Genomic DNA, 14,156 nt, shown 5'->3' with positions numbered 1-14,156 from the left:
ATACATATAAAAGAATACCTCAATTTTGTATCTGACGGAAATATCGTGCTAGGCGGTTTTAAAAATTGTACTTGTTGTTTAAGAGTCTGCTTGAAGGCTTCATTTGAAGTAGTTAACGCTGAAAGCCATTAGCAGCCAAGCTTGATTAGTAGTGAAGACAATCGGCTAGCACTGAAAGACTTTGACACCTACATATATCTCGACTGTTAGTTCTATTTATGTTTATAAAAAAAAAAACAAAAAATTATTTAGCAACACGCAAAAGATTAGCTATACATATGCCTACTGATCGATCCCAGTTCGCCGTTTTGGAGTTACTAGCAATTAAAGCGTAATATTATTCTTACTATACCGAATTATTTATCAGAAGATTGATTCTGGATGAGAACTGCACCCGGTGGACGCGTTAACGAGAACGCTTAAAAACACAATCCGGAATTATACAGGAGGTTATTTGATAAAGCACGTATTATAAATGAATCGTTAACAGTAACAGTCTCAATTGAGTTAGTGACCCATGTAACTGGGTTTATGTCAGATAAATAAACAAAACAGACTCATCGTTCGCCTACCTTCTGGTCTGATTTCGACACTCCGTCCCCAAAACTTGATGCGGGGGTTGACACACCCTTCGACTACGTAAGTGCCCTTTACACTTTCGCCATGAAAGGCTGAGATCGGCGGGTGATGAGACACCTGCTCACACACTACCCGAAAGCCGTCTTCGTGCTTGGTCCTTAAAAAGGTCAAATTATAGCGAAAACAGGCAAGAGGAAGATTGACGTCAGTAAAGTGTTGCTAAACATACTATGCCTACGGACACAGTGTACTATTGACTGGCTGAAAAGGTTTATGCGGTTGGTTCAGAAACTGCTAGTCTACTATAGAAGTCAGATGATAAAAGCATAATTTCTTTGTCAAGAATCTTCTCGAAGTCGCGCCACTCTTATTAGTCTTACTAAAAAGAAAAAGAACAAATTGGATGGTAAAAATGTTATATATTTCCGGAGCTGACATTGGGGGCAACATAGAAACGCAATTGTTGAATGCCGTCGACCTAATGAGGGACAGTGTATAAATATATACTAACTGAAAACCTATCTGAAGAGGCTGTTAATTCGATTAACGATTTTATTTTTTTTATTTATGATATTTTTCCATCCTTCTCGTACCGTGTTAGTTTTTCCAGTTTGGCTAAAAAATACAAAATAAATTCATCGGCAAAGGCAGTTCGAGCACGATTACTACCTGCGATTCGGTTCCATCGAACGTAAAGCCATATTGTAGCGCGGGATACGATCATCCCGGTTCCGGAGATGCTTAACATATCCAGTTGCTACTCGTTACCGTTGCGCTGTTTCGCCAGTACGATATTGGCGCCTTCAAACGTTTCTTATATTCATTTCAGTACGGGTTCAGTATCATTTTCATTCTGATCGAATGCTCGGATCATTCACTATTGGCATGGAACCTCGTCTCGCTGCTAACCAACATTGCATCGACCATTACCAGCTTACACCCACTTACGAGACTGATGCCACTGCTACTATGTTTAGTCAACATTACTGAAAACTACACTATACATAAATCCTTGTGCCAGCGCCAGCGTATCGAACGCTAGATTACGGTCAGATGGGAATGGCTGACTGAATTGCTACACTATAGCATAGAAATCTTACCTTTAACGAAACAGCATAGTAGATAACAAGAATGAACTGTGACAGATGATCTTTTTGATTAGTCTAAGTATTCCAATGGAATAGATCAAATTATATCAAAGATTTCGTCGGGAGGGGTGATAACCCGAGACGTGAGTGAACGTCCTGTACTTACCCGGAAGTTGAAACAACCTTCTATCGTTGTGAGATAACCTACCAGCTAAAATCGCTAGCTGTATCATAAACATTTCATACATATGTAGATCTTTGAGACTAAGAGAATTCGAAGCAATTCTCGCTTGAGATTCCATATGTGCAGAGGTGACCTTCAACCATCACCATGATCACTTTTCGCCATAACCCTACTTCGTAGGTAAAGTTGTTTAACTTTTCCTTGCCGCTGCGTGTCAGTCGCCATTTTATTACGCCACGTAAACAGTCTGTGCCCTCCTACATCGACATAAGTTATGGATCGTATGAAAATTATCAGAACACGGCCTTGAGAAAATTAGAAGTGTACTTGCAACAGGAAAAGCTGCACGATCGAATCAGTACAAATTCAAAAACACAAAGGCTGTCTGTATTTCTAATTCGTCCTCGGACGAATGGCTCTAACATCCTGTTTTGTAGTAAGCCAATACAGCAAAGCACCCCGGGGTACTTTTAATACTTCAATTATGTCGATGTTCTTTGACATATTGCATAGTGCCAAAACGCCGGCTGGCTACCCTGGCAAGCATAGAAATAAATCACAAATAAAGCCTTTATTGTCTGCACTCTGTCGTATTTGCTGCTTTCTGTCCATTCTGCTCGCTCGGCCTGCAGCGTACCACAAGTGAACGGTCTACCCAGGCAAGACCAACGATCCTCGCCTGAACGTCGTATAGGCCAAACTATTCAGTGCACGTCGGTCAAATGGTGTTTGGAAACCAAGATATAGCTTAGCAACGGCCAATGAGCAACCAGTGTGTTTATACAGCGGCGGATCGTAACGCCGTGGTGACCCAGGGGTTCTAATGAAATAGCAGGATATCAGTCTAGCCAACGTATTCTAGACGAGCTTCTGTTGAGAAATAGTTACAGTTTAGCTATAGTGCGCCTGTTGAGTTTTTAGAATAGTCTAATTCATTCTGGGCTTGATTGACTTCTTCCAAAGAACAGAGAGAATTGTGTAAAATCCTTTTAAGCTTCTTATATTGATATATCTCAATATGATTTTATGTGAATAGAATATTTCTATAAGTACATTCACGTTATATAGTATGCTTTGTAAACAAGGTCGTACCATTCCAGTGTCCTTACAAAGTACGTGATAGGTAGCTTCAACAAGGTATCCGGTTAGCTAACTAAGTATGTTTGTGTAACGTTATGTAACTAAAAATCTACGTAGAAGTTAAAGCTTTCATGCATAGTCAAATTGATTACGCTATCATTTACGTACGTAACTAATGCCCTCGAAATGGCTTTATCATCACTGGTAGCGGTAAGTACAACAACAGAAATAAAGTTACTTACAGTTGATAGGTTCGAGTTTATCTATATGGCAATTACTATCTGCTGGTTCGGACGCAGTCGTTTCGAAGCACTGATTTATCCAAGAAGATTTAATTTAAATGTACCTCATATGTTTAATTGAGCCTTTTACCACATCGCCGGGATAAATCTTACCCTACGTTGTACTGTACCTTCATGGAAATCTCGCCTTGTTTGATTAAATTGTAAGATATATTGTTGATTGTACTAAGCTAACTACTCTACGATATGGAAATCGTATGACACCTACCGATCGAGTTCGTAGGTTTCGGCGAGAAGTGGGTTAAACGGTTTCTTAAGTCGATCGAGATTTGAGCTCAGTGCCGCAATAGCAAATGCAGACACCAACTGCAATTGAATATAAATTGAATAAGTATCTGCTACATGGCGAATGTAGCTATTAGATCTCTGACGAGCCCGCCTATAGTTGAAGCTGCTCCAAGCAGATACTGCTCTCTTTAGGCTGATAAGCGCCAGAATATATATGTGGTATGAGTAAATAGGTTAGATATACCTGGCCGATCATAGGCTGTGTTAGGCAAAATGGTTTATATCAAGACAATGACTTTGTAGTAATTATACATGATTAATACACACTAACCGCGTGTTTTTTTTTGGACAAGGATTTTGTAATAGCATCCATAGTAATGACACTGTTTTTGGGTAACTTGAGATTTTACAATTTAACGGATTCCCTGGAATGAAAGCAAGAGTCGCAGCCGATACTGAATATTGTGTAAATAGTAGAACGAGGCAGGGTCTAATTCAAGTGCCGTAATAAAATTGGCCCCCATTAGACAGTGTAATCATAAGTCTATCTAATCGATGCCGTTGGTCAGGCCCATTTGGGTCCACGAAAAGGTCAGTGTGTAGCCTGTGTGTACGTGCCTGCATCCGTTCAACTGGGTCATCTTTTGTTGCGGCTCGTTCTAGCAGTCCAGCATACTCGAACGTTTCCGTCATTCTTTGTAAGAAACTCAGCGGTTCGTTGAACTCCACCGGCATTGCAACTTTATATAATTCCTGTCAAATAATAGATAGATTGCGTTTACCGAAAGGCTACAAGTTAGCTCACTTCAAATATAAACGGCTATGTCGATTTATGAACTTTAACGTTGTTTACGGTTATTGAAAACTCCATCAGATCGTTTGCGTTTGACGATTCCAAGCCAACTACATACAAAAACTAGCTATCCTCAAACTGTATTTCTAACCCATCAATAGGAGCAAGTTCCCGTAAGGCAAAAATATCTTAAACGCGAATGCCGTTCGCATCGAAGTGTCTGCTTATAAGAGTGCTAAGTTCTCTAAAGAAGGAACGATACGAACAAATACGAAATGCTATTGATATTCTATTATGGCTACTTGTTCTGTTTTCTGCTATACAACCTATCATTGATTTTGAATCAGGGACAGCTAACTTTACAGTTTGAACATACATCAATTTATAGCTGTAGCTTAAACGATGCTTTGTTTCTACGTTCTCTAAAATGTTCATTGTTCTGTAGAATATCATTATAAGACCGTTGTTAAGTAGACCAATACCGACAAGGTTATTTTTTTCGACCGTTATTATGTTCACATCACTGAATGCCTTAGGATGCTCGCAAGGTTGGTATTATCACGTTAGACTACACGATCTTTTTACTTCCTAATGACCAAAGAGGACACATGTTGAACAGTTTATAGACCCTCGAAGTCTCTTTCAAAGGGACGTGTCTGAGAAGGGTGAGATAGATCGATAGAACTCCTACGGTTTAGCCATCAACAGATGAGCCGGCAGGAGATCGAATGACTGTTCTGGAAGTTAACCTGAAGTTAATGGTATCAGGTAGACGGTGTAATAAAATGCACCTAACTGAAGCTAAACCCGAAATGGAACTTTATCTAGGAACCACTGCAAGTGGTGCATCATCAGCTATGGCTGGCAATAAACCTCTGAGGCGAAAGATCTATTTTTATTCAATTTGACCAGCAGCAATTTCATCTCTTAACAAAGAGCGGACGATTGAACGTACCTATATTTTGTGTTAGCACAGTTTATAGCATGTACGTTTACCACTTACTGATCAATACGTACCCTCCCAAAGCACTTCTTTAAAATACTCCATAGTGAAAATCCGTTGGCCGTCTGCTTGTGGGGCAGTCGATCGCGACCCCAGCGGGTTTTTCCTGGAGGAGGCTGCTTTGATGGGTTATTGTTAATGGACATCTTGCAATACGAGCCTTCTAACTCTTCGCGATTCGAGTCGTTTAAAGTCCGACGCTCCTGTCCTAGAAAACAACAATATAAAAATTGACACTTTTATAAGAACTGGCCAGAACTTATCCAGCTTTGTCATCTGCTAAGTTCACTCAGCTGAATTGTCTCGTCGCAGCAATGTGCTCAGACCTTAGCGATGTGCGATACAGAATGCGGTCTCTGGCTGAACGACAGTGGCGCTATTTTGAGACCATAATGTGGTTTTGTTCAGATACCCATTCTATTGTCCTCTTGTTTGGACTAACAAATCCCTATATATGGCAGCCATGTTGTCACAATTGAGTTATACAGCGTCGCTTGAACTCGCCTAGTTTCTTAATTTACCACACTGTGATCTAATTCGGTCATAACGATTCGGACGTTCCTCTGCGAGAACAAAAGTGCTTGCCATTAAGTAAAAACGATATTTTTTTTGCTTGGCACAACGAGACAATGATACTTCCCAAATGCAATTCTTCGCAAACATCCAATGCCCTAATATATGATGAGCTCTAACTAAAACGAGCGCATGGCTAAGGCTGGCCACATCCGTGAAGGCAGAAGCAGGGCCTCACCCTGCATTAAGTGTTCTCTCGACTCGCAATTGGCACGAGACAGACGTACGAAAAGGCCGCGTCGGCTTGCAAACTAATTACAGAGGTGACTTAGAGCACGGAGCAAAGCTGGGGGGAGGAAGATGAGCATGCGCTTTGCTACTCCCGTCCTAAATCGTTTTCATTTTGTCTCAGTAGTCACCATAGCTGAATAATCTATGGAACTGGAAAGAGCTACACTGCCAAGCAGTTCTATACCTTGAACATTGCTAATACAATGTACTGATTCAGCTAAACGTAGAGCCTGACAGTCCGTTCTGCCTTGCACTGATTCCGATAGAATCGAAGGTGATGGGATATCGCCGACCGCCGTTTCTCGTATTTAGCAAATCGTAGTTATCGAAAGCAGAGTGCCCTCGTAATTTACATCTTTTGAGGTTTCTCTGAAAGTGCAATAGCTTTATCACATATGCTGAGCTGAAACTTTCGTTCTCGTAGCGTTGACGTACGACAGTATCCATCTAACCACTATAATAACGAATCAATTATCCATACCTATCATGCATACTTCCGCGTTATTACCGCGATACTTCAGTTGAATTGCTGATACAATGATCGGCGAAAATGAAATTCATTTACGTAATTTTTACTAGGCCTCTCGTATTCATTCGTGCTTACTAATTAATAATTATACTTTTGAGTAAACGCGTTCAATTTTAGAAACGTAAACGCGGTCGACGTAATATTCACAAAAGTACCAATGACTTCTAAAATGTATGTTACCTTGATGTGTTTAGGCTTAGCTTGGGGCCACCAAAAAAGAATATTTTCAAATTGATTATACAGAACAACCTAATAATCTACCTAGGATTCAATAGCAATTGGTCTAAATGTAAGAATAGATTTTGCTTTATGAACTCCTTATTTAGATTCCCAAACATTTTTTTATCTGTACAATTAATAGGTCACAAAGATAGCGAATGTATAGCCTGATTGAGATACGATCCACTGCGTCTAGGCACAGGTCAGCGATGTTTTTCGCTCTGACTAGTTAAATCACCGTTGCAGCGTTTTTGCATGACGACAAGTACAGCCTCTAATAAAAAATAGGTTTGTTTGGATATATATATAATCATCAGTTGGGAGGTGATGTGACACTTAAAAACGTCTTTTACGGGGTCTGTTTTTCCTTTGACTACAACGGTCGGAAAATCAAGGTTTCGGAAATACGATTGTACCGTTTTTTAATAAAATAAAAACATGAACATTTTTTAAACGATCGCTTTCGTTACAATATTAACAGGTTATTACACGAGTGTTGTATGAGTACCACCAAAGTGAAGTATCCGCACTATTATTTAATTAATTAGCGTGAAACGAGGTCAAAGCGCCTGTGTTAGTTAACACAGAACTAGTTGGTAACGCTATCCGGTACACATTTGCGAACATTCGTTCCGGGAATGATATCATTAGCATGCAGAACATCTTCATTGTAACAGTTTTTAAATGGTCGAGCTCATGCGCTTTGAATCACCGTTTTATACAACTACACCACAACAGGACGCTTTGTCCGTATCCAAGACCTGTCGGTTCTACGACCTTAACATAGAAACGAATCTCTCTACTTTTCAGAACGCACCTACACAGATCACAGTGTACAGGTAACTGGTACATATCTATACGATTTGACTTTGTACGTCTACTCTATTTAAACGCGTAGCAAGGACGAAACTCAGAAGTAACGTGGCATGGGCTGAATATATGGCCACTAAAAAAAGAGCAGCCTTATAAGTTGATCTTTATAATCTATTGAAACTTTGTAGTGACGTCGTCAACTGGCAAGCGTACTGTCTATGTACAATGACGACTTTGCAGCACAAGCTACGTGTCGGGCCGGACCTGGCTAAACGATACTCGGACAAACGTGGATTTCGGACATATTCACACATACATCCAGCTACGATGCTACACATACATTCGAGCGCCCACAACAGGGTAAACAGCTATAAACGGACGTCTAAGAAGCAACTATTAGAAGTCCCCTATATCTAGAATGGTACAGTTACGCCAAAAAAGCAACGCCAGGGCCTCTAGGGTATCCAATCTACGCGTATGTATATTCACTATCAAGCATACAGCTGCTATTTGGCAAGAAGAACCAACTCAAGCGGTTCCTCGGCTGCCTAGTACAATAACAACAATGTCAAGGTCAAGTCGGAAATGGAAAACTCAAACATTTCATTTTATGGGGAAAAGGTTTGGCTGCACGTCTGGCTGCATTTGACATCGAAGTGCATTCTGCGATCTAGCGAATAGATGGGGGATCATTTAGGCCCTCTTAAATCACAAAAAAAAAAATGCATCGAGGACAGAAATGCAGAAGCTGGTTTAGTCCTGTCATATTTTGTCGCAAAATATATCGGAAATAATGGCTGACTCATAGAGTTGCAATAAGCCCTAAGAGTTGATTGAAAAGTGAATATGAATAGAGGCAATACAGATGCGCATAGTCAGACTGATGAAATACCGTTAAAACAGCTGCGGATCCAAGGCTTTTCTTAGATCGTGACTTTTAAATTGAGGTCTTCAACGCAAACTGTAGTATAACACAATGACTTTCTACACCGTATGGTATATGACTTGACCAAGATCAATCTAAAACTTTCAGATCTTTCTAATCCTCTACGATACCGTCCCTTCATCATAAAGCATCATATAGAGTCTTACCGTTCGTGCTCAAAGTACATTGCATCGTATTCGGCCACCGATGTCTGTTGGTAGCCTGTCTGGTGTAGTTAGACAGATTTATCGTCAGCGATTTGTAAGTTCGTGGTGTAAGCCTCAAACTTAGACAGTAGCGGTGACAGAAAGACCACGATGGCTGATAGATATTGCGCGGATGCGGCAAGCAATTTGCAACGCTCCCTTTAATTTGGATGTAATATCTAGGTGGTTCTTCAATATAAGTAAGTTATTTTTATGGACCTAGTTTGGGCTTCATAGGGGTCACACGCGCCCACACACACGCGGAAACACCCATACACAACATAAACAACGTAAGCACTCTCCTAGATTTCGTAATACATATGATGTCATAAAGCAATGATTCATGAGAATTTTCAATTTACTACCAAACAGGATCAGCCTTCACTGAGACGTGCTGAGATACGACCGAGCGTTCATAGATGACGATCTCTGTTATCGCGATCGTTTCTCTAGCAGTATTGAATTAACCCTGCCTATCGCAATGCAGAGTCGATGTTCCTGCTGTTAGCAGGTCTTATAATAAGCCATTTCCATCGTTGTCTGGCCGCGAATAGGCCAGAGACTAGAAGCGAAACATTTCTTTAAACTATTCTTAGGAGCGAGCCTTGAAGTTCGGCAAAATGTCACGACAGACGACGTCCCAATGCAGCTGCCTGGTGACCGTAAGTATGCTCCATGACTGCTCAGTTTGTTTGCACCTACCCGGTACAAATCCGTTTACAGGTTAAAGGACGGCGGCAACGCAAGGCCGAGGTCAATGCCTGCATTCTTAAACTAGGACTTGCTTGAATTTATTCGTTGCTTAGTTGTTGCCTCGTCGTGCAGATGCGAAATAGGGTCGATAGCGGAGCTTTCGGTTTGGGCTTTTGGCAGGAACGGCTCAGCTTAAGGAACACTGATCCGAACTCCTTTCTTCATACGGTGTATTTATTAGGAACTTTGTGTAGTAACAAAGATATGATACACGCAATACGTGGTACGTGGTAATCGATATTCGAGTATGAACGTGACTCCGCCTATTGGACAGCCACACAAAGCTTACTTACACTTTAACTGATGCAAATATGTTGGCCACCAAACAGTGTCAGGCCAGCTAAACGAGTAGTACCAATTGCACGTCAATAAATAACTTCAAAATTTCACAGAGTGAAAATATTCATACTAGAGATCCTGTGTTAAACTTAGCAAGCGTTTATAAATTCGTAAAAAAAAACGTTGACAAGGCTTTTTTACGACCTACTCGTTATCATATATAACAAATTAACCCAATAAACGAAGTTGTCGGCTTTCTGCTAAAATTATTCACTAAAACTAATAAATAGTTTAAACGTAGGTAGTGTAAATGCTAAATCTCCTTATAATTGGGAACTAGTAGCTTACTTGCCAAATACATACTGGTACCCAACAATCTCGCAGGCGTAAAGGGTCGACGGATCGTCGTCTGTTGTCAAGATCTACACTGAGGACATCTCTGTTCAAAGATTCAGTTGTCTCAGATAAAGAAAAAAACTTTATTTACGTATTTTGTGTGTAGGTGTCAAAGCAATTACCGGTCGCTGACATTTATTTATCTTATGTGTGTTGACAGTGACCTTTATGGTTTAGCTCTAATATTGCAGAGATAACTGTTATTTAAAAAAAAAAAAAAAAAAAGAGACTTGAACGTTTAGAATTTTTAACGCCGATATTTTGTTAAGTCGAAGCTGAACACTGAGTTGAATACACAATAATGCACTACTTGGAACCCATGGCGAAAACGTTTCTTTTCAAGGTCTATTGATTTCGTATAGGTAAACTACGAGAATTAGTACCTATATAATATTTCATTGAATGATAAATTCATCCAAGTATTATATACACTTGTAGTAGTAAGAAATGTAGCCTTATTTGCTGGACGAAATCGACCCACTAAAGCCGCTATAAAAGTAAAAAAACTTCTATTAATTAAAGTAGATGAAACGGGTTTTTCGGCCCAGTTCTATTAGCCTATACTAATAAACACATATCATTAGTATTGCCTTCCTCCTATAATGAGTTACGGCTCAATTTTAAGCTTATAAAATATATGTTTTACTTCGACATAGGTTTTCTGGCGCATTTAAGTGGAGGGCCGCAGGCTATAACAGGCTGAAATAAGTACGAGCAGTTTTTTTATGCTTGGATATCGTAAACAGCCAACGCCGGTTAGTTGAGACCTAACAGAAATACACTTACCACCAAAAACCGATTTTGCCCTCGTCTATTTTGAAAAATGAACCCACCACGACAGGCTCATGCACCACGGGGATCACGGACCTCCGATAGCACAAAAGTTATCCTCTCGACGCTGCACAAACCATGGTAAAATTTACAAGTTCCAATAAACTTACAGAGGCGAACAGCATTAATACCGCAGGACTGATGTACTATAAAAGCTATTTTGCAGTTCACTCAATTTTATACTCTGGCAATCTGAGTCACTTCAAACTAACGAAGGTGGTAAACTTAATGCCGCAAACAGAGCTGATATATATGTATATGTAATCTCCTCAGAACAATAAGTCACCCAAAGCTCTGAGAAAGGAGCATGTTTATTAACGTTTGTATTACCAAATGTACCAGCTCAAACGGAATAAGCAGTGTACAGAGTGCTCACGTTTTTCTTATCTTCCATTCGTCTCATAGTGAACAACAGTCAACGTGATACGTTAGCCTTACGGATGAGCGTGTTAGTAACAGGGAAGGAACAATTCTTCGTTTGTTATTGATAAACAGATTTAAAAAAAAAAAAAAAAAAAAAAAAAAGTAGCAAATCTCTGTACCTTCGGCACAACTGTTGTTTTTTTCTGCAGCGGATGTTACAGCGGTCGTGGTCGGCGGGTGGTTCATCAGCAATGCACGCACAGACAGACAACAATACCTATGTTATTCCAAAACTAACTGAACTGTTTTACCAATAATTCAATCCAGTCAATCACAATGAAGTCTTCTTTATATATCTGTGTTTTCACCGTTGCACATACTCGTAAACTAAGTGGCAGCCAGCTTTCGTCTATATTTACGCTCACACATGCAGATTCATATAAGTTATTATGAACAAACAAATCGAATCTAGACCCAAAGCGAACACCACTCGACCATGCTTCGGAGTAGTCGTTCCCTGGCCACCGTTTCACCGGCAGCTGTTGTTATTTGTCGTTACTTTTTCACATTGGTCAAAGCCCCAGGGCCGCCGCCGCCGCCACCTATCAACAATACATTGGTTACTAGGATTATTCAGTTACGAGTGCTGCTGCTGTTGCCTTCGATGCTGCTGCTGCGCAGCAGCAGCAGCAGCAGCAACAGCAGCAGCATCCATTCCAGTCGAGCACCGCCGACGATTTGCTGCGGCACCTCAACGCAGCAGGCTATTCGCTGCTGCTGTGGCTGCAGCAGGAACTATGCAACCGTAGCTGGCAATTTCACACAACAGGATGTGTAAGTGAGAGCGCAAAGCCCTGCAGTATCGCACCGACTTCAAATCACAACGACGACGGCGGCGGCGGCGGCGGCGCTGCTGCTGCTACTGCTGCTGTTGCGCCGTTCCACAGCCAGTCGCGATGCCTTGCCTCTGCTCACTCACTGATTTCGTTGCTTAGCTTTGCCTGCTGCTGCTGCTACCGCTGCTGCTGCTGTTGTTGTTGTTGTTGTTGTTGCTGCTCGCAGCAGCAGCAGCCGGCCACCGCAGCAGCAGTAGCCGCTGCTCTACTTAAGTAAACTGACGAAAATGAGCGTGAATGACAGTGTGGCAAAAAGAACAGTGAGGGCGGGCTGGGGTCGGGTGGGGACACAGACGAGGGTGAGGGAAGACGGTCGTCGTCTGACACTGGAACGGCAGCTTGCTAAGTAACAGGTCATAGGCAGCTCGTGCATAGCAACATTGGCAGGGACCCAAAACGGAGCGAGTGTTGTATTATGGCCTGGTCGCGCTGCTGCTGTTAGTATGTATCCAGCAGCGGCCCCAGCACGTCCAAAATCTGTTTTTGCAAGTCGCCATTCATCAGTCAGGCTCTGGATGGCTGTTTTCGATGCAATAATCCCGCTGCTGCCGGCGGCTGTAGTGGCGTAACGGCGGCAATACGAAATGTTACATATAAGTGGCGCTGGCAGTATTGTGTTGATTGTGAAGCCTGTTGATGACATTCGTGATAAGAGGCCAGTAAGGATGATGATAAAGAGCGTAGTAGCGGCCGCTGTGGAAATGACCCCCGATGGTGGAAAGGACAGGCCGGAGATACTTAAGGCCACAGACACAGGTGCAAGGAAAAACCCAATACTTCTGTCATATGTACACTTACCACAATAAGAGCATGCGTACCTGCGAACGCATGGAAATGAAACAATAATTAAAGTAAGAAAATCTAGCGTAGAAGTTATTAGCAACTGGGACGTGATTGAATTACAGGTAAGACTGCGCTCGTCCCACATCCCTTCGCAGTGTGGGGTATTTTTACGTAGGACCTTCGCAAGTTACCTTAAATAGTCAATTGTCCTAGTTACATTGATGCGGAAGAGCAGGCTATCTTTAGTTTCTAAACTGTACACAGTCTAATAAAAGGGTAGTTTAATACGTAATGCTGTTATGGTTAAAAAGTAATTTCAAAGTAAAATATACTACACCGAAGGTTATGGGTGTCACGGAGTTCCAATTCGATTTTTCCAGCAAGTGTTTAAAAACCAGTACTTCGCATACAACACGCGGGTGGCTGTACAGACAGACGAATGAATCAGAACGGTGTAATTATCTTTTGTCCGCACAGTGATTAAATCGAATAAACAGTTTCCAAAGGAGACACTCAAGAAGAGGCTTTCACTGCCAAATCAATAGTGCTGCGCGTGCAAGGTACTTGTTAACATGTCGATGACTGAACTGTGTCAGTTCACCAATAGGGTTACAATGGTCACCTGCTAAAACCTAGCCCACTTACAAAGTTCTTGCATGCGGGGCATCCTTATGGAGCCGTATTCAGAACAAACAGCCAGCCTTCATGACTGCACTATTGTTAAACACGATTTTTATGAAACGACCGATTGTCAATATTGCGGTTATTTTAGCAGCTGAATGTTCCATTAACTGATCTGACGAAGTCCACGGGATGTGTCCCAAAAACCGATTGCTTCGTACAAAGCACGTGTTCTTGTTGTCACTCGGGCTTTTTCTATAGCACTGGCATAGCACGTTCAAGCCTTTAGTACAAACAACTGCTGAATAACTAATTTAATCCGTACATTAACGAAAATACCTCATTTGACACAGAGACGTAGAGATATTCATTTTCACAGACACTTGCCGATTTCTTTGCCCTCATCCACCTAAAGTCTGCGTTGTATACATGTCAGACGAAAAATAAATGCGAACTTCTATGTATAAACAGCCGGCCTATA

At 41.3% G+C, this 14,156-nt stretch overlaps 2 protein-coding genes across 9 annotated transcripts in view; one reads left to right on the top strand and one right to left on the bottom strand.

Moving 5' to 3' along the window:
- The window catches only part of LOC111252425 (oxysterol-binding protein-related protein 1-like), a 22,875-nt gene that overhangs the window by 4,418 nt on the left and 4,301 nt on the right, over window positions 1–14,156 (bottom strand). Inside the window, exons 1-6 of one of the 6 annotated variants that reach the window (XM_022810298.2) lie at window positions 11,871–12,319; window positions 11,555–11,578; window positions 5,272–5,460; window positions 4,080–4,214; window positions 3,442–3,539; window positions 573–736 (exon numbers count right to left, since the gene is read on the bottom strand). In XM_022810298.2, the coding sequence (XP_022666033.1) occupies window positions 573–736; window positions 3,442–3,539; window positions 4,080–4,214; window positions 5,272–5,460; window positions 11,555–11,578; window positions 11,871–11,873 (613 nt within the window). In that variant the 5' untranslated portion in view covers window positions 11,874–12,319. Of the gene's footprint in view, window positions 1–572; window positions 737–3,441; window positions 3,540–4,079; window positions 4,215–5,271; window positions 5,466–11,554; window positions 12,320–14,156 lie in introns of those variants that run through there. The other 5 variants (XM_022810299.2, XM_022810300.2, XM_086973712.1 and 2 more) reach the window with 5 other exon arrangements.
- The window catches only part of LOC111252423 (transmembrane 7 superfamily member 3-like), a 15,968-nt gene continuing 14,413 nt past the window's right edge, over window positions 12,602–14,156 (top strand). The window contains exon 1 of one of the 3 annotated variants that reach the window (XM_022810293.2): window positions 12,602–13,027. Coding sequence is in view for 1 of the 3 variants with exons in the window: in XM_086973711.1 (XP_086829837.1) it covers window positions 12,983–13,027 (45 nt within the window). In the remaining 2 variants the exon portion in view is untranslated. Of the gene's footprint in view, window positions 13,177–14,156 lie in introns of all 3 variants that reach the window. The other 2 variants (XM_022810292.2, XM_086973711.1) reach the window with 2 other exon arrangements.

The sequence above is a fragment of the Varroa destructor genome, unplaced genomic scaffold (genome assembly GCF_002443255.2).
Source record: "Varroa destructor unplaced genomic scaffold, Vdes_3.0 BEIS01000006.1, whole genome shotgun sequence".
Lineage (NCBI taxonomy): Eukaryota > Metazoa > Arthropoda > Arachnida > Mesostigmata > Varroidae > Varroa > Varroa destructor.
Note: the sequence above shows the minus strand (reverse complement) of the source record. Positions and strands in the feature narration are given on the sequence as shown.